At 28.7% G+C, this 23,973-nt stretch overlaps 4 protein-coding genes, 1 long non-coding RNA gene and 1 other non-coding gene across 9 annotated transcripts; 2 read left to right on the top strand and 4 right to left on the bottom strand.

Moving 5' to 3' along the window:
• Positions 1–402: 402 nt before the first annotated feature.
• Positions 403–6,523, bottom strand: LOC130677665 (protein Star-like). 2 transcript variants are annotated; one of them, XM_057484495.1, is made up of 6 exons: positions 6,291–6,523; positions 5,531–5,716; positions 5,068–5,259; positions 4,487–4,865; positions 2,336–2,527; positions 403–1,346 (listed from the first exon to the last, which is right to left on the bottom strand). In XM_057484495.1, exons 3-6 carry the CDS (start codon positions 5,256–5,258, stop codon positions 1,164–1,166), a joined length of 945 nt encoding a protein of 314 aa, XP_057340478.1. In that variant the 5' UTR covers position 5,259; positions 5,531–5,716; positions 6,291–6,523; the 3' UTR covers positions 403–1,163. The 2 variants fall into 2 exon arrangements, with proteins under 2 accessions (XP_057340478.1, XP_057340479.1); XM_057484496.1 differs by lacking the exon at positions 6,291–6,523 and adding an exon at positions 5,855–5,982.
• Trnav-uac (transfer RNA valine (anticodon UAC)) lies at positions 2,601–2,673 on the bottom strand. Its single transcript has one exon. It is a non-coding gene; the product is annotated as a tRNA-Val (tRNA).
• Positions 6,524–6,621: 98 nt separating the features above from the next.
• LOC130677660 (serine/threonine-protein kinase 32A) lies at positions 6,622–14,079 on the top strand. 2 transcript variants are annotated; one of them, XM_057484490.1, is made up of 10 exons: positions 6,622–6,760; positions 7,304–7,453; positions 8,391–8,641; positions 8,731–9,008; positions 10,501–10,725; positions 10,795–10,992; positions 11,086–11,175; positions 11,274–11,446; positions 11,526–12,043; positions 12,151–14,079. In XM_057484490.1, the coding sequence occupies exons 4-10, from the start codon at positions 8,963–8,965 to the stop codon at positions 12,341–12,343; spliced, it is 1,443 nt and encodes a 480-aa protein (XP_057340473.1). In that variant the 5' UTR covers positions 6,622–6,760; positions 7,304–7,453; positions 8,391–8,641; positions 8,731–8,962; the 3' UTR covers positions 12,344–14,079. The 2 variants fall into 2 exon arrangements, with proteins under 2 accessions (XP_057340473.1, XP_057340472.1); XM_057484489.1 differs by having other exon boundaries at positions 12,148–14,079.
• On the bottom strand, positions 14,027–19,206 carry LOC130677658 (methenyltetrahydrofolate synthase domain-containing protein). The gene is made up of 4 exons (XM_057484482.1): positions 19,046–19,206; positions 18,199–18,946; positions 16,000–16,291; positions 14,027–15,747 (listed from the first exon to the last, which is right to left on the bottom strand). The coding sequence occupies exons 1-4, from the start codon at positions 19,059–19,061 to the stop codon at positions 15,325–15,327; spliced, it is 1,479 nt and encodes a 492-aa protein (XP_057340465.1). The 5' UTR covers positions 19,062–19,206; the 3' UTR covers positions 14,027–15,324.
• A 127-nt stretch (positions 19,207–19,333) lies between these two features.
• Positions 19,334–23,930, top strand: LOC130677664 (isocitrate dehydrogenase [NAD] subunit beta, mitochondrial). The gene is made up of 6 exons (XM_057484494.1): positions 19,334–19,498; positions 19,684–19,743; positions 21,410–21,619; positions 21,695–22,086; positions 22,158–22,347; positions 23,349–23,930. The coding sequence occupies exons 1-6, from the start codon at positions 19,457–19,459 to the stop codon at positions 23,577–23,579; spliced, it is 1,125 nt and encodes a 374-aa protein (XP_057340477.1). The 5' UTR covers positions 19,334–19,456; the 3' UTR covers positions 23,580–23,930.
• On the bottom strand, positions 19,391–21,173 carry LOC130677666 (uncharacterized). Of its 2 annotated transcripts, none has more exons than XR_008991683.1 (2): positions 20,621–21,173; positions 19,391–20,565 (listed from the first exon to the last, which is right to left on the bottom strand). It is a non-coding gene; the product is annotated as an uncharacterized LOC130677666 (long non-coding RNA). The 2 variants fall into 2 exon arrangements; XR_008991684.1 differs by having other exon boundaries at positions 19,391–20,529.
• Positions 23,931–23,973: the final 43 nt, after the last annotated feature.

Genomic DNA, 23,973 nt, shown 5'->3' with positions numbered 1-23,973 from the left:
TAATTAAACAGCTCACTGGTAACTCACAGTTTTAATTTAAAAAAAAAACTGTGATGAAAATTTTACTAAGCTCTACAACATATATATATTAGGGTGGTCGTTAAAAATTAAATTTTCTCAGACGACTCATAAAAAGCTTCTTTTTAGTGAAAAAATACGCGGGGAATTTGATTTTTTTTTTTTAAGTAAAAAGAACTCGCGTTTTTTTTTAAATATCTCATGAAATATGCAAATTAAAGGAAAAAATCATAGGAACAATTTTGTAGGAAATTAAATTCTTGACAAAAAAGGTCATGTTCATTTTTTTTATAAAATGTGTATTTACGAAGATATTTCAAAAAAATTTTTTTACATCTTATTAATTGAGCATTTAAAGATTACGAATGTTAAAAGTAAAGTTTTTTCTTAAATATAGACAACTTCGTAACTCGTAACATATCAATTATTAAAGCTTGTTATATTTTCTATATACTTAGAAAAATGTTATTTTCAAAATTTGTAATCCTTAAATCACTCAATTCAGATCTAAAAAGTTTATTAACAATATCTTCATAAATACACATTTTATAAAAAAAATGAACATGACCTTTTTTGTCAAGAATTTAATTTCCTGCAAAATTGCTCCTATGATTTTTTCCTTTAATCTGCATATTTCATGAGATATTAAAAAAAAACCGCGATTGTATCGAGAAATGAACTTTGATCGTCCTGAGACACGAGTTCTTTTTACTTAAAAAAAAACAAACCAAATTCCCCACTTATTTTTTCACTAAAAAAGATGCTTTTTATGAGGCGTCTGAGAAAATTTAATTTTTAACGACCACCCTAATATATATATGAAATACTATATTACTGATTATTTAAGTAGATTTAAAAATAAAAATCATCGAAAAAAAATTGACTTTTAAAGTTAAATAAAATTTACGATTATTACAGCCTGGATTTGAAAAAAAAAAAAAAATTTTTTTTTTATCACCATTTTGTAATCACTAAAAAAAATAATAATCTAACTTAAGACATTACTTATAAAAAAAAAATTAATACAGTAATTGATGAAATTTTCTCGTACTATCGAATTACGAGGGTATGATTCTGCAATTGTATTTACTTATTTTCTACCACTGGCATTTATCACTCCATAATAATTGATAAATAAAAATGAATTAAATTTTAACTCTTGAATACATAAATATTAATTTTCCCGTGTCTGTTGGTTGAAGAAACCTGTACTTTCTAGCTTTTAATTTGTCACTAAGAGCTTTGAATTCAGCGTCAGTATGATGGTCGCTCCAACGTATCGATAAGAAATTTATTTGAACTTTGTCCCATGGAAGTGTATCAAGTACCTGGTGTAAAAATATGTTTATTAATTAAATAAAACGAGTAACTTGCAATCACTATGCGACTGCCCAAATATCACTATTAAATTTATAAAATACGCAGAAAAAAAGGATTTCTTGCCGCAACAAAATTTTAATTTGCACCAAGAAATTTTACGCACTAACAATTAAAATGATAGTAAAGTTAGCAGACATTTGAAATTAAAAAAAATTTTTTTTAACAGATAAATAATGAAAAAAAAGTATTTCTAAAAAAATGCACATGTCGGAAATTTCATAAACTATACGTGCAATTTTTCAAAATATTTTTTTCAATATTTATTTTTTTGTTAAAAAAAATCAAAAAATTTTTAAATGTCTGTTAACTTTATTGTCATACAATTAAATACAAAAATTGTCTTAGGGTGAGAAAAGATTTTTTTGGTCAAGAAATAATTCTTTGCACCAAGTAATTTTTTCTAGTTCCAAATAAATTTTTGTTTTCAATTCACAATGCAAAAAATTTCTTGGGGTAAGTAAAAATTTTCTTTAGGCGAGTAAAGATTTTTTGTGTCAATGAATCCTTTTTTTTTCTATGCACACTTTTTTGGCTTTGAGAAGCTTCCTAAAATCAAAAGGGAGCATAAAAATCTGTCATTTTGGAATAAGTAACGCGATATAAATAATATAGCTATATATTCAGTGACATTCAGTCATATTTAGTGACAGAATAATTAAAGTATTAATTTATTTAAAGAAAATAAATACGATCGTCTTTTTTTTTACGTGTAATTTAAATGTAATTCGAATGATATAGATAAATCTATTTATCTCAATACTTGGCAATTAAAAAGAGTTTAAACTATGAAAAGGCACAAATTCAAGTCAAGACCTATCTAATGATACCAATTTCAATAACATTAATTAATTCTATCATATAGATATGCCGGGAACAAAATTTTCCTTATTCTCTTAATAATACAGATAATAAATAAATAAATGGGTTAAATAATTACCTGAATATCAGATATGTCAGTGCTATCAAGATTCAAATAATCGATAGTCGTATGATTGTATGCAAGAAGAACACTATACAGTGGGAAGCACTTAAGTCTCATTGTAGGCAGACCTTCATCAGTGAAAATAATACTGTTTGGCCCCTCCCCTAATTTGGTGACCCGTACTTCTGATTCTTGATGATAAGTTATCTAATAATTAAAAAAAAAATTTTTCATTGGTAAGTTTCTATAAATAATTTTTTTTTGTGAAAAAAAAAAAATGTGATTCCGGCCAGGATCGAACTGGCGACCTTCTGCGTGTAAAGCAGACGTGATAACCACTACACTACGGAACCCTAGTCGAGTGGTGATTGAAGTAAGAGGTTTATATACAAAGTGATGTGAAAGGAATTCTATTTATAAAATTGTAAAGAACTAAAAATTAAACGTAAGGTAAGAGACCCAGTACGGGATCGAGGAACTAGTACCCGATCACTTATCTATTTTTATATCTATATTTAGTAAATTTAACTACATATAGATATACAAATACATGGACTGATCAGGTACTAGTTCCCTTATCAGGTACTAGGTCAATTATATTAACAGAAGTCGGTTATATTTTAAAAGTATCGAAATATGAGTAAATTATAATAATTAAATCTATGATTGCTAATTTTAAAATTTAACCGGGAACTTTTCTTTTGTTGTTTAGTTTACAAAATGTTGTATTTAAATTTAAATTACAAGCCACTATTTTCGAAAGATTTCTCTCTGATTAAACAACACGATTCACTTAATCATAAATGTATATCTATATAGCAGTAAAATTGAATCGTTTTGAATCGTTTCTTTTAATCAGAGCTCTGTGTTGGAGCCTCGTCTTGCCGAGGTGATATCCGGCGAAATTTTCTGATATTATCGGACAAAGTACGACAAATAATTTTTAATTAGTGAAATAATATGGAATGAGTTACACAGTTAAAAACGAATCGTCAAAGTCTTAAAAAAAGCGTGTGTTAAAATTCTGAGTGTTAAATTTTCAACACTTTGGTGTGTCAATTTAACTCACAGTATTTATTTTGTTGGAACTGTCGCAATCGATTGATTTTTTCACATACAAAAATTTTATTTTATTCAAAAGTAACACTTTTTATATGTTACTGTAAAATTAACACACAAAATATGTTAAAAAGATTGTCGACCATTGCAATCTTGGAAAATTTTTACTTTTAACGTATACGTGCGTAACTTTTTTTAACATTCACAACATGTTAAAATAACGTATAAATAAGTGTAAAACGTTAGTTTTACACATGATGAGTGTTGATTTTGACGTATCCTTATTTACTGTGTACCTAGTGCTTGTACACAGCAGCCTACATTTATTTAATTCCAAAAATCGCGCTATGATTATTTCGTGAATCGAATTGTTGATAATTAAAATGATTAATAGAATGATTATACTGCTAGTATTATTTTTGTATCTATTATTTAACTACTACAGAATAGAGGTACCGTTTTTGGCCACTTTAGGGCAAGTTTACACTAGAAAAATTTAAATAATACAATTCGTTAAATATGCAGACATAATTAATTTTTAAAATTTTTTCAAAGACACTTTTATCAAACTTTTACAATAAAAGTTTTTTTATACTTTTCATTAATTAAAATGAAGTATTAAATGTCCAAAAACGGTACCTCTGTCTTGGAGTATTATTGATATTGTATATTTTGAATGGCCGCAAAGAGTCTTGACTCTATGGCCAACCCTGATTAAACAACTAAATTCGATCGAATTAAACAGAATTGAATTTTAAATTCTATATAATTCAGATAAATTCTGTTAATTCGGTACCTAAATTTAAAAAAAATTCTATCTAATTCGGCAGGAAAACCAGAATGTATCTAAATTGAAACAAATTTAAATAATTCTATTCGGTTTAATTCGAAAATAATTCTCAAATTTTTGGTTCTGACTCCGAATTAAACAGAATAAAAACAGATTCAAAATTTTAAAATCGGTTTTATTGTTTAATTCGAAAATAATCCTTGAATTCTTTTAACTTCTGTCTTACCGAATTTAACAGAATTGAAATTTTAAACTCGATCGAATTCAGTTGTTTAATCAGGGAAATAAATAATTAAATAATAATAAAAAACAATTACCTCCTTGGTGTCTTTGTCGGTACTCAAACAAGCATGGAGAACACGAGTTGCTTGATTTCTATTACTTTTACATGTTTCAAAAAATGATCTAAAATCAGTAAGTACAAGGACACCACGCCAGCCATATTTGGCTTCGAGCCAGGAGGTTGTAAACACAGCACCCGGCCGGTTTATGTACTCGAGGTAAATACCATTACGTTTACCCTGAAGAAGAGTAACTAATGATTTCTCTTCAAGTGTTTCTGTTACGTTATAATTATACTGACGAGTCGCTTTCTTTAATTGTACTTCACGTATATAGGCAACTAACTGAGGATTATCCATCGATACACTTCTCAGTACGTAATCTTTTGTCATATTTGCATCAAATGCTTGTCTTCTGCAAAATATATTTAATGTCAGTATTAAATTAAATGAGTAATAATTTTTTTTACTTGTAAATATTTTCTCACGACGAATAAAATTAAATTTTAACTTAAAATTTAAAATAAAAAAAATAAATTTGCTGACGAGGCACCTGACAAATATTATTTCTAGAATTTACCTTTGACAAAAATATAATTTATTCGTAAAAAATTTACCTGAGAGCAGCAGCTTCACTCCAAATCAACAGCAAAGCCATCGCAGATGAAAACGCCGCGAGAAATGCTAAGCAAGGAGCAACTCTACGTAACAAACTTTTTTTATGCGTACTACCAAGAGATATTGATGTGATTGGTAATGGTGCCGTTGTTCCTGCAACCGATGGTATTGCGGCTCCTAATCCAGCCATTCTAAAAAAAAATTCAAATAATAAATCACAACACGAGACTGAAGTTAGCCGACGTCTAATAATTTTTGGATTTTTTTTAAAACGATAAATCATAAAAAAAAAAAATATTTAAAAAAATTGCACCTGTAGATTTTTAAATTTTCTACTAGTGCATGTTTTTATGTTTTTGTAATTGATTTGTAGGAAAAAAAAAGTCTGAAAATTTTTAATTGTCTGCTAGCTTCAGGATCATAATCACAACTATCAGCAAGTAACAAAAAAAATATACTCACTTGTTTTTTTTAATTATTTATAATGTTAAAGTAATTAATTACAATCGTTGTTTAATACCCAGTTAATTTATCAACAATTAATTATATAAAATCCACTGATATGATTTTTTTCTTTCCATAGGAGTACTCACGACCGCTAGTTCTCAGAAGAAAATTCTATTTCTGCAAGTACATCAGCTTTATATTCTGCAACACGTGTTACACATTCAATAAAAAAATTTTAAGCAAAATTTATATATACATGTAAAATACACACACATTTATATATATATATATATATATACATATATATAAACAAGCGTAATAAAAGTAGCGTCGTGTTACATTTATCCAAGACGCCAAAATACCCCATCGCATGTTATATTAATATTCCATCCCACACCATTTACTACATATATATATACATATATTTATCATATATATATATTAAACATAAAAAACTATTATCCTATATATCAAAATTTTTACATTATCACAACCCACATGTGTTAAATGTCATTACAAACTTAGACATCATTTTTTTATCACTCAATTATATATATATATATATATATATATATATATATACATATATATAATATAACTTAATTCTATAACAAATGAAAACAAACAATTAAACTCTGTTACAAAATATAAATTGACTCAATTGTAAATAAAATAAATACTAGAATACAAAAAAAATTAATATACTTATATTTGTATTAATATATATGTGTATATATATATTTCTATTATATTAATATATAAAATAAAACAATACCATTATAAGCGGTCACCGAACAATTAAATCACCAGCTGTTCCGATGAATAAAATGCAGCCTCAAATTCGGTAAACATTTGATATATTTATCATCGACTTATCAAATACTTAAATATACAATTGATATATAAATATATAAATAGTGCAAGTAGATAAGCCAAACTGTTTATTAATTTATTTAGATCTTGCACTTGGTCTTGATTTTTTTTTTTTTTTTTTTTAAATTAAGATGATGAACACTTGCGGTAAAAAAAAACTAAATAAAAAATATGATGGACTGGATGTTAAAATACGAGTTGCAAGACTCAACTGATTAACCAGCACTGGCCACCAGCACCTGGAACATGGAACGCATGCGGCATGACGACGGCTGTAAAGTACAATGCCTCCAATATGTATTTCTGTCTTTGTCTTTACTTGTGGAGGTTTAAAACATAATACTGAATATAATACAACACAACAACAGTATGGTTCGTATCCCCTCTTGCTCTCTCTTACATATTATATTAAATTGCTTTTGAGTCCCAGTCGAAACTCACATCACCACCATCAGTTTTACCAGCACCGTAGCACCCATGACTCACATACTTCCCTCTTATCCCTACTCCTTTTCAAATTTTTACTTACTCTTAAACTTAGAATTCAAATGCTTCCAAGATCAACTCTATTATGTCATGTCCTATTCTCCTTTTATTCCCCAAGTCCCATCCAGACCCATCCCGTCTTCTTAAACTCAAATGCTTGGAAGAAAAAACCTCCATTAGTTTTGTAAGAAATCTCCAAAACGGCAGGACTGCTTGCTTTTTAAAAATCTTATTTCTTAAAAAATAAAACAGGTTTTTGTTAATTCTCTTTAAAAATACCCCATAGCAAAGGAAATTTTTTATTATTGTGCACGTGGGTTCGCATATTTTAAATTTTATCTATTGGCAATTTAAATATCCTTAGAAAAATATTTGCTCCTTTATTTGTAATAAAAACTAGATATTTTTTTTATTTTTATTTTTTTTTAGGACCTGAAAAGTATGAAAATCTATCATACTGTAGCAGGATGACGGAGCAAAGAGGATAAAAAAATATATAATGTGTTGTAGACGGGATACACTTGAGCTGAATTAGATGCTTGTATTGGAGATTGACAATTCGTGGACTAGAGAGATGAGGTAAAGAGAAAGGAAAAATAATATACAGGGGAAAATAATCTATACAGAGGTTCTCAAAAGATTAAATGCCTGTGGGTTGGATTTTTAATATTAAATTAGAGTATGAAGTCTAGAAAAAGGTAATCTGTCCTTAGAAGATTAAAAATTGGGCAGTAATCTAACGCATATTTATTTGGTATCTAAATTAGCACCAGAAATATGTGAATGAGGGAAAGATTTAAATTTACAATTTTCTCATCGAATCTGCACAGAAAAAAAAGTATTTCTTGACTCAAGATAATTTTTCCTCACCCGAGAAAATTTTCGGTTTCAATTCATGTGCAAAAAATTTAAATGATACTGAAGTTAGTCGGTGTCTAATAATTTTTGGATTTTTTTCAAAACTGTAAATTCTAAAAAAAGAATATTTAAAAAAAATTCACCAATCGTTTTTTGAATTTTCTTTTCAGACAATTAACGAATTTCGTTTTTTTTTTTTTTTTTTTTTTTTTTTTTTTTTTTTTTCTTTAAAAAATCAATTACAAAAAAATAAAAAAATATGCGCATGTAGAAAATTAAAAAAGCTATGAGTGGAATTTTTTTAAATATTTTTTTTTTGTAATTTATCATTTTGACAAAAGTCCAAAAATTATTAAACGTCGGCTGACCAGTATCTAAAATTTTCTTGAGGAGTGAAAATTTTCCGAATACTTAAAAAAAATAAAATAATTACTTGGAATTTAGTATTTTTAGTATTAATTTATATATGTAATGTAATGTAGCTGTGTATTATATCAAATAAATCGAGGTCGCAAAGAAGCAAGCAGTCGATGCGGCTTTAAATAAATAAATAAAAAAAAATATATATATAAAAGGTATTGTACTAGATTGAAAAGGAGGATAAAATGAGAGCTTTCATCCAGCATAAACGTTGAAATAACATATATGATGTTATTAGGTCATGAGTTGGGTGTATTGCCATCGAACGAATAGGAGTATGTGGGAGGATGCGCGGTTTTTCATGCGTGGGTGCTGGGTCTTGGGGTTGTTGTTGGTATAGTACAAGCAGTAAGCACTGGTGTTCATCATAACACGTAAAATATACGGTGCCGCTTTACTTGCTTGGTTGGGAGCTTTGCTGATGATTGAACTCAAGCTAATTTAAACTTCTTTGCCTCGGTATATAGGTCAATTACTTCATTAAACAAGGTATGATTGTGACATGTAATTTGTTGGAAAATTTAATTTACTTTTATTAACAAATTCATTTTTTTTTACTTGATCCCACTTTTTTCTAGACTGCACTCCATATATCTATGCGTTTTAATAATTTAACACGTGAACTAGACTCAATCTAATGCGCAATATATAAAAAAAACACAAATTTATATGGATTATGATTTGGGACCAGATAAATTACTTAGTGTCTTATTGTACTGAATGTAATTGTTGTAAGATAAATTTACGGTGTAATGTCGGGTAATTATAAATTTTATAATATTTACGATTTTTATATCATTGATACTAAGAATGGGTGGTCATCACTCAAGAAGTCTACCTACGCCTGGCGAGGAAGGTAAATAAACATTAAGATATTTTTGTATAACTATTTATATTTATTGTGTAATATGTATTTTTATATTTTTAAAATAACATGTATAGTTTTTAGTATTTACTATTGAGTATTGATTTATTTTAAGAGTTGTTTTTGTTTACGCGGACAAAAAAATGACGTAGGAACAATATTTTCTTCAGTAGTTGATCAATAAAAATTATTAGATTATTAATTTAATATTAAAGTTGAAGAATAATTTTTTTGGAAGGAAAGAGAAATTTATTTACTCTTTCAAAAAAAGTTCAGCGCATCGAGCTAAGCCCGGATTTCTTCGATTAAGAAAATGATTTTGATTGAAATTTTCAATTTTTTTCACTTAAAATTTCTCATAGCACACAGGAAAAAAAAATTTCTTGCCCCAAGAAAATTTTCGTTTTCAATTCGTGATCCTGAAATTGACAGAACAATTTTTGGATTTTTTTTTCAATAAATCAATTGCAAAAAAAAAAAAAAACTAAAAAAATGCACATGTAGAAAATTAAAAAAACTACAGGTGCAATTTTTTCAAATATTTTTTTTTTACAATTTATTGCTTTGAAAAAAAATTCAAAAATTATATTAGACGTCGACTAACGTCAGTATCATTTCAATTTATAATGCAAAAAATTTCTTAGGGCAAGTAAAAATTTTCTGCGCAGTGTATATTTAATTTAAATTAAGGGGGATAGCCACTGAAATTTCAAAAAAAGAAAATTTTTTATTTTTTTATTAAATCCAAGTTTATGTATTCAAAAATATGTATCTAGAGTATTATAAGAAAATTCCGAATATTTTTCGAGTTATAGTCATTTTTGTGACAGCGCGTCAACTGACCGTTGCATCAACTAAAAACTTTAAACGCGTTTTTCTCGAAACTACTTTTTTTGAACTGGTCTCATCTGTAATTTGCATAAATATGAACCGATTCGCAACTTTTTTTTCCGTATTCGTCTATTCAGTAGCTAAAGTTGCACGTAAGGAATTTTGAAAATTTTGATTTTTAAAATTTTTTAAGGCTGTTTGAATCCAAAAAAATGAGAAAATTTTTAATATGTCGCCATTTTTTTAAAATCCAAATTTTCAAAATCCCCTACGTGGAACGATAACCAAATGCATACAAATTACAACGCGGTTTGGTTTTTTCGTTTCAGATAATCCGTTTTTGAGTTAGAGATGAGACCGTGGTGGGGGAAATTTTTTTGGTGCTCCACAAAAATGCTTATAACTTTATAACAACATGATATTTTTCAATAAAAATTTAGGAGAATTATCTTCAATGTATATTTTATAAAACAAAAAAAAAACTGATCCCCGAATTCCTTTATTGTCCCAGTCAAAAAAATTCCCGAAAATCACCTATTTTTTCGATCCTCACAGTGGCTATCTCCTTGAAAGGGCACTATTGTGCTCATTTATTTATTTATTTTTTTAAATAAATTATCTAATATTTTAAAAAAAATGAATTGTTCCGTAGTAAACTTCAATCACTTCCAAGTGCTTCGCGCAATTGGAAAAGGAAGTTTCGGCAAAGTTTGTATTGTAGAAAAAGGCGAACGTAGCGGAAAAATGTATGCTATGAAATACGTACATAAAATTGAATGTGCGAGTAGAGGGGCTTTAAAAAACGTAACAAGAGAAGTTGAGATAATGTCAAAATTAGAGCATCCATTTTTAGTCAATCTTTGGTTTAGTTTTCAAGGTAATTACCGTCTCATTACCACTAATTATTCTTTTACATCAAAATTTCCTCAACAATTATTCATTTTAGACGAAGAAGATTTATTTATGGTAACGGATCTTTTACTTGGCGGTGATTTGCGGTATCACATCCAACAGCAAGTTCAGTTTTCCGAAGAAAGTGTCATTCTGTTCATAGCGGAGATAGCTCTGGCACTGGACTATTTGAAGAGCAAACGAATCATCCACAGGGACATTAAACCTGATAATATCCTGTTGGATGAGGAAGGTAATTAGACTACAAATTACCTGTGATTATTTTATTAGTTGGGATAATTAAGAGTTTGATTGATAAATTATAAAATTTTATTTAAATTTTCAGGACATGCGCACGTGACAGACTTCAACGTCGCGACGATGCTCGAGGACGATCAGTTGGCGACATCGATATCAGGAACAAAGCCCTACATAGGTGATTACGTACATAGGTGAATTATTCGTAAGCAAGTAGCAGATCATATGAGCAGTAATTATGTAGTGGCACTAAATAAAACTCAACTCCTTGATCAGCTCCAGAAATCTACATGTGCTCGTGTGAAGTCCACGGAGTCTTCCAACCAGGTTACGGGTATTCAGTCGACTGGTGGAGCCTTGGGATTCTAGCCTGGGAGACACTTGAAGGCGTTCGTCCATTTCCTATTCACGCGGGCACCAGCTACAAAGAAGCGCTTCGGATACTGCAGGCGAGTGTCATTTAAAATTATTGATTACAAATAAATTCAATAGGTCATAGCATATATATATTTATCTTATTCTTTTCAGGATTGCAAACCAGTTCAACCGACAGAATGGAGCCAACCAATGTCAGAATTACTCAATAGTCTACTTACACTCGATCCAAATCAACGTCTCACCACTCTTTGTCAATTGAAACAACTTGAAATAATGAATAATTTAGATTTTGATCAGATATACCTCAAAAAATTAAAACCTAAATTTACACCGTCCAAAAATCACTTGAATTGCGACCCCACATTTGAGTTGGAAGAAATGATAATCGAAGCACGACCACTTCATAAAAAAAAAAAACGTCTTGCTAAACAAAGATCGTTACGTAGTCAAGAATTAGCGGACCAGATTGAATCCCCGGCTATGATGGCTAATGGACCAACCTCGAGTATTTTCACTCAGGATCCTACGGGTCTTGTTTTTATCCCGGATTTTCCGGTTTACAATAGAGAACGTGAACTGGAACAACGACTAAGAGAAGAGAAAGAAAAACAGTGGGAGGAGGAACTACGCATTGCCATGGCTGAGAGTGAAAAGAAACTTCACCTCAGGTAAAATTTACAAGTCACGTAGTCGATCAGTGTCCCCTCGGTGGTTTTATATACAAATAGTTTTTTAAAATATTTTTTTATTTATTATTTTTTCTTTTTATCAGCAGAATTCCTAGCGATCGTGATAAACAGCGATCACACAATCAACACTTAAGAAATAGCAGTCGTTTAAGTATCTCCTCATCCAACATTCACTCACGTTCTGAACGTGCCTCGTTACGCTCGAATAAAAGATCCGGCATCGCAACTTCTTTAGATATTGATTTTATCGATTCAGGTCCTGAAACGTCTACCTCTTAACATTCAAACCAAAAAAAAAATTGTCAAATTTTTTAAATTATTCAGTCTGATTTTACAAATATTTATTGATATATAAATATATATATATATATATATATATAGATATATATACACTAGGGTGCTTCATTTGAAACTAACATTTTTTTTTTAGCCGACACAAGAAAATTTTGTTGTTTATGTTGAGTGAAAAATTTCCTGAAAATTTCAGCTCTTAATTTTAATTTTAAATACTTTCTATCGAGCATCAAAGTTTTCCCATTTAAAAAGCATGTAAATCGAATAACTTTTTTTTTAAATTACTATAACTTAGCCCGACTTTAAGCTATCGTTTTGAAACCAGTTTTTATTTGTAGAGTAATTGTTGCTTTTTGAAAGTGTATGAAACGGTTTTGGTCTAACTCGATCCATGTCGATTGTATCAGCTCCGAAAGTCAATTTTTCACTTTTTTCATTTATTTTTTGTTAACAGTGAAGAAACGGTTCATCTTACAAAAAATATGCATAGGACCAATCTTTTAGAAAATTTTGTCCTCTACAAAATTGCTCATGACACTTATATTGCTAAAGTGCACGGTTCATGAGATACATGCATTTTAACATTTTACAGTAAAAAAGATTAGTACTATAGTAAGCTTACAATTTTTTGTACTGTAAAATTGTGTCCGCTAAAAAAAAAATGTTCGTTTTAAATGAAGCACCCTAATATACACCCTTTTGATGGAGGATTAATCAATTTTAATAACCACAATTAAGAAATAATAAATGCTTTATTGAATCGTTATTTTAAAAAATATTTACGTACACGCTCCGATTTCGTTGAGGCTTTTTTTTTTTAATTACAATAGAATAGAATCACTCAGTTATTACTAATCCATTTGATATTTTGATAAAGAAAAATGTAACAATAACGCGGATCCAATTATTATTTTTTTTTTTTTTCAATAGTCGCAAGTTTATTATTTATAAACAAAAAAAAAAGTTAAACATTTTTTAAATTTATAATATCACAAAAAATTGCTGGCCAAGTATATTAATGCAGCCGATATATTTAATATATTTTTTTCGTTCATGACAATTAAAGATCACAATTTAATCACAAATAATATTATTAATTAATATATTTAGATAAATATATAGTTTTAATCTCACAAACTGAGTTAAAGAGCAATGTAAAAATATATATATTATATAAAAAGTATAAAAAAAAAAAATATATATATATATATATATATATATATATATTTTTTTTCCAAATGAAATATTAAAATTTTTTTACTACCGATTGATATAAATTTGTTGATAAAAGTCTGACGATCATTAGTGTCTTTGAGCGTGAGTTTCACCCACCATAATTGTTTGTAAGAAAATATTACTCTAATAATATAATAGTTAGATTATTATGATAATTAACTACAGTTACTTATCACAAACACCGACAAACAATTTCTTCTTGAAAGATTAAATTCATTTCATCGTCATATATAGTTAATATATATAAATATATATATTAGGGTGGCCCAAAAAAACCGACTATTTTTTTTTTCGAGTCTCTTATAAAAATTTGTTGGTTTAAGATGTTTTAAGAGGCCTCTCCAAAAATCAGCTCGATAAAAAATTTTCAAGAGGTCGCTCGCGAATTTTGAAAATATAAAAAATTATTGGAATTAGGGTTTTTTGTTTATAAATTTTTTTCTTCCTCGTGGCAGCAATATTTTATATCTTTAAAATGTGACTATGCTGAAAATTTCAGCCCAATATTTAAATATTTAAACGGCGCTCAAGAATTTTGAATATCAACTGATAATATGTAACTAACACTTTGAATTAGTTTTTGTATTTTTTTATAACTCAATTATTGTCATTTTACTTAAATATAACTTTTGCATAACCGAAAATATACAGGACAGTCTTAAACAATAAAATTGGGTAGGTTTTGAGTAAGCAAAAAAACCTAAAAATTGAATTAAAAAATAAAAAAGTATGTAAATAACTTATTATTTATATTTCTCGGGTTGTATTTTTATTCATTATGATACAAAGTGATTGTGAAAAAATTAAAAAGCTTTATTATTAATATTCAAGGGTCGCTCGAAAACGTCCAAGAGACAGTACTCGGAAACATTCAAAATTTTTGAGCGACTTTTAAATATTTTAATTTTGGGCTTAAATTTTCAGCATAGTCATGATTTCATAAATATAAACTATAGCTGCCACGAAAAAGAAGAAATTTAGAAAAAAATACGAATTTCGATCATTTCCCTAGCAGACCTGATTTACCGTAAATGTACGGTATTTTTACCGTAAATCTACAGTAGAATACGGTAGATTTACGGTGGGTTTACCGTAAATTTACCGCAGAATACGGTAACTCTACCGTAAAAATTCGGGTGGATTACCGAATTACCGTATTTTGCGGTGAATTACCGGATTATACGGTAAAATCACCGTAATTTACGGTGAATCGGTTTTTATTTATTTATTAATATCAAACGCCAATCGGCTTTATACAACTGGTTATAAAATATATAGTAATAAATATAAGGAAAACTATGATTTAAAAGGCAAAACAAATTCAATTATAATTCAACTTTGACTTTTTGACTGAGGAAAGAAAAAACTTGACTAGTTATTTAAGAGATTTTTATATTTGAGTGAAAAACTGATAAAGATCCACCAAAAAAATCGATGTCCGAATTGAACATTATACGGTGGATTACCGTAATTTGGGTCCGTTAGGGTTTTAATAAAATATCTTAAATTAAAAAATTTTCATAAGAGACTCGAAAAAAAAATAGTCGGTTTTTTTGGGCCACCCTAATATATATAAAAATTAAAGCAGAAGAAAAAAAACGCGTAATTAATACATGAAGTATCACACGTAGGCAGAGTACGTAATAATTGAGTATTTATATATATATATGTATACGTATATAAAATAGACTCTCGTACAAAATAATATAAATAACGAACCAAATAGTCAATTAAACGGCAGTAACGTCAGTTGTTTCAATCCTAGTAATAGGTTTTGCCGGTTCAACGATTATATATTTATCGTTGGTAATATTTGAATCACCTCCACTACCATTACCGTTACTATTAGCATCACCGACACATAATTGTTGTAAATTAGAGACTATTGAGTCAACTTGAACCGGTTGATTCGGCTGGGAATTTTTATTTCGGAGTTTACCAAAGTGAAGATAACAAAATCCGCGTTGCCCGCGCCATGTTATCAACGTCGGATTAACTCCACGTTGTGATAATGCGTTTTTCAAATCTCTGACACGTACATCGGAACCAATATTTGATAATTTTAATGAAAAATCAATATGAGGCTTTGACTTTAGTTTCATAGCTTTACGACGTACGTTTGGATCTTTTGGCTTTTCTATTTTTTCTGTCGTCTGTAAAAAAATAATAATCAAAAATTATTAATAAACCTAACATGTAATATTGTATTTTTATTATTTATTATTGATGTACAATGAAAAATAACGAGCGATAATTAAATTTATAAAAAATAATGAAATTCAATTGACCAAATATTAGCTATTAATTAAAACAATATAAATACCACGATTATAAAACTTGTAAATTTTTACGAAGAAAAATAAATTTTGATTAATTATAATTATAAATAATTGATATTTTTTTACCTCATTTGGAGCATCAGTTTCTATTTTTTTATTTTTTTGAGGCTGACGTCGCCTGGGATACTTCAGTTTCTCTTTCTTCTCTGGCTTCACTTCACTTTCGTTGCCATTTTCCTTAGGATTATTATTATCATTCCCATTATTATCATTTTTTAACTTTAATTCTGATGCTGACTCCTCTTTAACCTTAACATTTTTTTTTCCTTTCGTGCGTTTCCAATTTTTTTCAAATCGTTTTGGTTTTATGTTATCGTTATTAGGATCTTCTTTTTTTAGAATAACTTGTTTCCCCTCTCTAAAAATAGACAGTAAAAAATATAAATATTTTATCGTGTGTCACGGAGTATATTTATTAAAATTACCAGCACTGAAAGTTAGAGCTTCGACTGATTAATCAAAACTTATAATAGTATATTGTGTGACAAGGAATGAAACAAAACGATTTCAGATCAGGGTGAAGGCTGACACACCCGCAATCTGAAATCGTGTATCATCCTGAGTTACACACAATATTTTTCATGATTACCTGCATTGGAACTGAAAGTTTCAGTGTCAGCAGCCAGTCAGAAACAAGTTAATTTAAGACCAATGGTGGGATCAACTATTAGCGTAAGCGTAAATTGTCATTTGTAATTTATAATTAGGCAGAAACTATAAATACTATTTATTATTCACAGTAATTTTTATAAAACTTAATCACAGTCAGAACTGTCATTTACGTAAATAAAATCACTATTAAACAAACGACAAGTATCAGAGTTTAAATTGCGAATGCAGGGTGGCCACAAAGAAATGATTTCAAAATTCCCTGATATTTCCCGGGTTTCCAGTAAAGTTTTTCACATTTTTCCCTAATTTAGAAATTTTATTTGTATCATTTAGATATTCAAAGTTTTTATTATATTTTCATTTTAAATAATTAAATTTGATAATTAAATCATGCGAGAAACCATAAAAAATGGCAATAAAATAAATTAATATTGCCTACTTTCGATTATTCGATGTTAAAAATGTATAAGTTAAAATATTTAATAAGAAATTTTATGATTTAAATAAATTCAAAATACACTGGTTACAAAAATTAAGGGATAGTAAAAAAATTATAAATTTTTTAGTAATTTTCAACAGTTTGTAACTCGAAGGAAAATGGTCGTACAATGAAAACAAAAAGTCAAACTGTAGCTTCAAGTGTCTAGTTTTCTGATCTGGGTCTTTACATTTTTTTCTTATGCACGGTTCCGAAGCAATAAAAAATCAATCATAATTATCGAAAAAAATTTATTGAAGCTCGAAGACCGTTTTTAAGACGAGCAAAAATTTGGTAAATTTCTTTTTCGATAGTTTTCTTAGAATTACTCCGGAACCGTGCATAATAAAAAATTTTAAAGACCAGATCAAAAAACTAGACACTTGAAGCTACAATTTGCCTTTTTTGTTTTTGTCGTATGACCATTTTCCTTCGAGTTACGACCTGTTGAAAATCACTTTAAAATTTGAAATTTTTTTCATATCCCTTAATTTTTATAACAAGTGTATAATTCAAAATTAAAAAATTTTGAACTGTTACAATTTGATTCCCGGATACTTTTCGAAATTCCCTGACACTTCCATGATATTTCCCGGTTGCATTAAATTCCCTGATAATTCCCGATATTCCCGGTTCGTGGCCACCCTGGAATGTCTTCAGTCAGCGGGCAGAGACATTATTTGTTTCTTTCCAAGGGACAAAACACTAGTATATTGCACACCTAGGGAGGAAAGTAGGACATTCTAACCCGCGTGTATAATTGCCCGGTGCTAAACACTCGGATTGGGTCGCCCGACCTTCCTCCGTGGTGTGTAAACTATTTTTCACCAGATCTGACTTGAAAGTTTAAATTTTTGCCTCTGTTTGTTGGAAGAATGGCGCATGCGCTAATTTTTATAATTTGTTCTCTCATAAAAGAAAAGAACGACTTTCTTCCCTCTAAACAGGGTAGGAATTTAAACTTTCGGCGCCGGTGTGGTGAAGAAATGTTTCTGCCGCCGACTGGTCATTCGCAATCCCCGCATACGCTAATATTAGTTCGCGGCATTGGACTGAAATCTTCTTCTTTCGACTGGCCGTAGAGACACTGAAACTTTCGATGCTGGTATCATGAAAATTAAAACTCGTAATTTCAATGCAGGTAATAAAAAACGTATTAAATTAAAACAAAATACTTTTCATCAATTTTTTTCAGCAACTGCAATATCTGCATCGCCTTTACCCGCCTCGGAGTCAAAATATCCCAAAAAATACCCACAGGTTTCTTTAATTTTTCATTAACAAAAATAGTTTGCGTAGGAGTGACAATAATATCAACAGGCACATCATGCTTTTCAAATAACCCATCTTCAAATTTATCAATCAGCTGGCAATCATGAACAGTCGTAACGACAACCGTCTCATCACCAACCGCGTTCATTCTCATCATCATAGCAAACTCCAAATCAGCAAAACCTTCACCTTTCCCAATCCTATACCCATCGCGACTCACGCAGACAGAGCCCAAGACAACCAAATCAACTTTAATATCAGAATCGACACTGATGGCTTTTCCATGTTCCTGAATACCATGACGGGTTGCCATGACTTTTAAATCATCGCGGCTCGCTATTGTGCCCGCAGGTGTCGTAGGGACAACATGAAGAAATAGACCCGTTTTTAATCTGGGAATCGGTACTAGTATTTCCTTACCAGCTTCTAATGCCGACAACCTCACGGGTTCTTGTGGTTTATCCGGATTAACTTTCATAACTCGCGCATTTTTAAATTCTTCTAATTCAGACAAACGTCTCGCAGCTTCATCCGCACCCTTGAAATTTGGTATGCGATGATAAACAATAGAAGGAAAATTAACTAAATCATTATCCATCATGTAGTTCCATATTTTATCACGATAATTATTTTTGCTGATACTACCAGCAGCTTGAAAATTAAAATAAAGTAAATATGAATTAAGATAAATATTTTAAATAAAATTAACAATAAGAATTTTTAAAAAAATATTTAATCTTCAATACTCACTTTGCTCTTTAGACATTTTATCTTAATCTTTATAAAATATACATATAAATATATAATATGTCTACTAGGAACAGTTATAAAAAATAAAATAAATCATTTAATGTTATAATTTCCTTAGCTGTAAATGATATTTATTTTTTTTTAATTTATTCGCATATTTTATCTCTGTCTCATTCAATGTCGCCAACAAAATTCAAATAAATTCACTAGTAATTTTTAAAAAATTAAATTCCTAGTCTAGTAAAATCACCTGGTGGATAAATAAATAACTAAAACACTTTTATCCTCACCGCAGTCGCAGACGTCTTGCTGGTACTGATTTGGCTGAACATTTTTTTTACAACAAAAAAAAAAAAAAATTCAGGCGTACTCTTTTTTTCCTCGAGTTAATCGAGAAATTTATTTTAAAAAATGGCTTTATTAATGAGAAATGCCTGCAAAGTTCTTTCAAAGGTAAAATTTTATTTCAAAATATCATATTTATGTAATTAAATATATAAAATATAATTAAATTAACGTGCAATAATTCATCAGTATTATTTATCTGATAAAGTCAAATATAAATTGTTTATGCAACCTGCGTGTACTAATTAGATGTTATTTATTTGTTTTTTAACTTAAAAATTTTTTATTTACAGACAACACCAAATTCTGCGGTACGGAGTTTTAGCAGCAGCAAAGTACATCGTCACGAAGCAGTATGTTTTATTATTTTATTAGATTAGATATTATATTTTTTTACTGTTGTTAGATTATGTCACTGATTAAAGTCTTAATTACTAAATGTACATGACAATTGTCAATTTTTTAAATTTTGGAGTAAGTAAATAAAATTTAAGTTGAAGGAAATTTAAAAAGTGCGTATTTAGATCGATGAAAAATCAGTACGCCCATTTTTTTAAAATTTCATTAATTTATTTGTTTATTTAAATTTTATAAATTGTCTTGCATCTGCTACATTATCATTCATTTATTAAAAGCGTTTGTTAGAAAGATTAACAAGGAGCACAAAGACAACTTTAAGATGTCTTTTAAAATGACGACAGATTTTTATTTTCTCGAAGCCGTTTTTTTAAATAAATAAAACGTGAGGAAGTAGGTCTTAGAAGTTATCAACAATTTATGTTCTTTTTCCATCTTAAAAAAGTCATTTCAATTAAAAATTTGCTTAGGTGACTTATTCGACACTTATTTGTAATTTACTTTTTGACGTCACTTGTGTCAAGTTTTTTAAGCAGATATTTTTCGGTGGCATAAATTTCTAATTATTTTGTTAACATTTTGGTATCTGACAAGTCAAAAAACAGCCTCAAAACTGGCATCTTATAGATGTCATAAAACCAAATGTGTTACTTGGGTTCTCAGGCAGTATAGAGACAACTTTAAAATGTCATAAATATGTATTTTAAAAGGACAAGATAAATTTTGTATTTTTATCTAAAAGCCAAGTTTTTCTGAACAGATAAGACATACAGGTGTTGGTCCTAGGAGTCATAAAAAATTTGTGTACTTTTTCCCATCTTAAAAAAGACATTTCAATTAAAAAATTGCTTAGATAATTTATTTTACACTTACTTGTAATTTACTTTTTGACGTCACTGAAGTCTGAATCAGACATTTTTTCAGTGCCTCAAATTTTTGATTATTTTGTCAAGACTTTGGTGTCTTATCGATGAGTCAAAAAACTGCTATCTTATAGATGTCATAAAGTCGAGTGTGATACTTGGGAACTCCTAATTAATAACAACCCAAGAAGCACAGACAACTTTTTGATGTCATTTAAAAAGAAGATGAATTTTTTTCGTCTCAAAGGCAAGTTGTTTTACAAATAAGAAATACAGATGTTGGTTCTAGAAGTCTTAGGAGATTTGTCTTCTTTTTACTGTTTTACAAAAGACATTTCAATTAAAAAATTTCTTAGATGACGTTCTCATTAGCAAATTGTCTAACTCCATTTCAGAAAATCTTCCATTTATGCGAAAAAAAAGTAGTGTAAAAATTTTTTTTTCATCTAAAAATCAGTTCTATATTTAGTATATGTATAATATTTTTGTCTAGGTTATTCAAATAATATTTTTTCTGACTACTAGTATCTGAAAATTGCACAGAATCATCTACTAAAAAATATGAAGTTAGACAATTTGCTAATAAGAACGTCGATTTACTTTTTGTCGTCACTTGTGTCAAGCCTTTTAAACAAATCTTTTTTCGGTGACAATTTCTAATTATTTTGTCAACGTTTTGGTGCTGATCGGTCAAAAAACTGTCATCTTATGGCTGTGATAAAGCCGATTGGGTTATTATTTAATTTTCAATTTTATTTAAAATATAAACTAATAATTACTTTTTTTTTTTTTTCTTTAGACAGTCGAGCGATCAGTTAAAACGAAGTGTACGCTGATACCTGGTGATGGTGTTGGTCCTGAATTAGTATTATCTGTCCAACAAGTATTTGAAGCTGCCAATGTACCAGTCGAATTTGAGCCATACTTTTTATCAGAAGTTAATCCTACACTAAGTGCTCCACTTGAACAAGTCTCCAATAGTATTGCAAGAAATAAAGTCTGTTTGAAGGTAATTAATTTGTTAAAATAAATTAAATTAATTTATTGCGATAATTATTTTATGTCATTTTATTTTATTTTATAGGGAATCCTCGCAACACCTGATTTTTCTCATACTGGCGAATTGCAAACGTTAAATATGAAACTAAGAAAAAATTTAGATCTATATTCAAATGTCGTTCATGTAAAATCACTGCCGGGAGTTAAATCACGTCACCAGAATGTCGACTGTGTTATAATACGGGAACAAACTGAGGGAGAGTATTCAGCTTTAGAGCACGAATCAGTAACGGGAGTTGTCGAATGTTTGAAAATAGTAACAGCTACTAAGTCACAACGTATTGCTAAATTTGCATTTGATTATGCCGTGAAAAATAACCGCAAGAAAGTTACCTGTGTTCACAAAGCGAATATTATGAAACTTGGTGATGGATTATTTTTAAAATCCTGTTCAGAAATCGCTAAATTATATCCTAGGTAATTACATAATCTAATTTATCAATAAGTTGATATTTAAAAATAAACTGTATTTTGATTTTGTTTTACAGAATTGAATTTGAAACAATGATTGTTGATAATTGTACAATGCAAATGGTATCAAATCCTCATCAATTTGATGTCATGGTAACACCTAATTTATATGGTAACATTATTGACAATATTGCATCTGGATTAGTTGGTGGTGCTGGAGTTGTTGCCGGTGCAAGTTATAGTCCTGAATGCGTCGTTTTTGAACCAGTAAATAATAATTATTATTATTATAAATTATTTTATTAAAGGCATTCTCAGGGAGTCCCTTCCCACCCTATGAAAATATTCAATGACTCAAATGTCAACCGTATTAATATTTTATTAATTAATTGAAAAAAAGGACAATAGATTTAAAAAAAAAAATTACTTACAGTTGTCATCAATTAGGAGTCAAATGAAATTTGGTACATAAATTTTAGCCTAAAAAATTTGACATGCGAATTGTAATATTGACATTACAATTTAACTGAAATTTATTTAACAATTTCTTTAAATTCAATTGATAACAACTGTAAGAAACTTTTTAAATTTATATTTCGGCGAAATTGCAACTGTTGTCTTTTTTCACTTGTCCTCCACTTTTTAAAAATTTCCAATGACTCCTGTCATAAGCGTATCAAAATTTTATTAATTAATTAAAAAAAAATTCCTTACAGTTATCATCAATTAGGAGTTAAACGAAATTTTTTGAATAAATGTTAGCCTTCACAATTTGAAAATTTTAATCATAAAATTGTCTGAAGATTTTACTGAAATTTATTTTCCAAATTTCGTTTAACTCCTAATTGATATCAAGTGTAAGTAATTTTTTTTTTTTCTTTATCTCAGCAAAATTGTTCATTTATGATCTCGAAATTAGACAATTAACAATTTTCGGATTTTCTTTTCAACAAATCAATTAAAAAAATAAAAAACTAAAATATACACAAGTAGAAAATTTTTTTTTCTAATTTATTGTTTCGAAGAAAATCAAAAAATTATTACACGTCGGCTAACTTTAGTTTACGCTTTAATTTTTTAAATTTAATTAATAAAATTTTGTTGCATTTCTGAGTTGAAAGTCATTGAAAATTTTTTAAAAGTGGGGAGACTCTGACGATGCCCTTAAATATTTTTAAAAAGGGTGTGTGTGGAGGGGGAGTATTATCTGAGAATGTCATTAATTATAATTAAATATTTTATATAATTAATATATTTTTTCTATTTAGGGTGCGAGACATACATACTCCGAAGCAGTGGGTAAAAATGTCGCCAATCCCACAGCTTTAATTTTATGTAGTGTTAAATTGTTAAATCACATTAACTTGAAACGTTATGCTGTACAAATACGCGAAGCACTAAATCGCGTTTTGAATGACGGTAAAGTGCGTACAAAAGATCTAGGTGGACAAAGTTCAACAACAGACTTCACTCATGCCGTGATCAATGCTCTCCGTTAATTCAAATAATAAATTATTTATTTAAAAGAAAATATTTATTAAATCGGATAAATTGCTTGTTAAAACAACTAAAAATAAATAAATAAGTAACTAAAAGACGACGAACGAGCGTAGGAGATAATAGAGACTCTTTCCTAACAGCATAATTATAATTAATAAAAATAATAAATTAGATATTTAAAATTAATCGTTTGTTAGTTAATTGTTAAAATCTATAACTTAAAAATCTCATTTAGTGTGACAGTTAATTTAAATATTTATTTAAATTGCCATTTTGTGTGATAAGTTGTTACTGATAAATGTATGATAATAATAATAATAATAAATTTATTTGCTGTACTATAATTCAAATTGTGTCAATTTAATTGTACAAATATTATTATTTAATAAATAT

Source organism: Microplitis mediator, chromosome 11 (genome assembly GCF_029852145.1).
Source record: "Microplitis mediator isolate UGA2020A chromosome 11, iyMicMedi2.1, whole genome shotgun sequence".
In the NCBI taxonomy this organism is placed as follows: Eukaryota; Metazoa; Arthropoda; class Insecta; order Hymenoptera; family Braconidae; genus Microplitis; species Microplitis mediator.
This window is presented reverse-complemented; position numbering and strand designations above follow the sequence as displayed.

Coding starts and splice junctions, on each gene's coding strand:
- LOC130677660 (XM_057484489.1), top strand. CDS start 8,963: ATGGGTGGTCATCACTCAAGAAGTCTACCTACGCCTGGCGAGGAAG. Junction 9,009..10,500: donor ACCTACGCCTGGCGAGGAAG/GTAAATAAACAT, acceptor ATTGTTCCGTAG/TAAACTTCAATCACTTCCAA. Junction 10,726..10,794: donor TCTTTGGTTTAGTTTTCAAG/GTAATTACCGTC, acceptor TATTCATTTTAG/ACGAAGAAGATTTATTTATG.
- LOC130677664 (XM_057484494.1), top strand. CDS start 19,457: ATGGCTTTATTAATGAGAAATGCCTGCAAAGTTCTTTCAAAG. Junction 19,499..19,683: donor CCTGCAAAGTTCTTTCAAAG/GTAAAATTTTAT, acceptor TTTTATTTACAG/ACAACACCAAATTCTGCGGT. Junction 21,620..21,694: donor GAAATAAAGTCTGTTTGAAG/GTAATTAATTTG, acceptor TTTATTTTATAG/GGAATCCTCGCAACACCTGA.
- LOC130677665 (XM_057484495.1), bottom strand. CDS start 5,258: ATGGCTGGATTAGGAGCCGCAATACCATCGGTTGCAGGAACAACGGCA. Junction 4,866..5,067: donor AGTGAAGCTGCTGCTCTCAG/GTAAATTTTTTA, acceptor TATATTTTGCAG/AAGACAAGCATTTGATGCAA. Junction 2,528..4,486: donor CCGACAAAGACACCAAGGAG/GTAATTGTTTTT, acceptor TTTAATTATTAG/ATAACTTATCATCAAGAATC.
- LOC130677658 (XM_057484482.1), bottom strand. Junction 16,292..18,198: donor CTGAAAAAAATTGATGAAAA/GTATTTTGTTTT, acceptor GTCTATTTTTAG/AGAGGGGAAACAAGTTATTC. Junction 15,748..15,999: donor AAACTGATGCTCCAAATGAG/GTAAAAAAATAT, acceptor ATTTTTTTACAG/ACGACAGAAAAAATAGAAAA.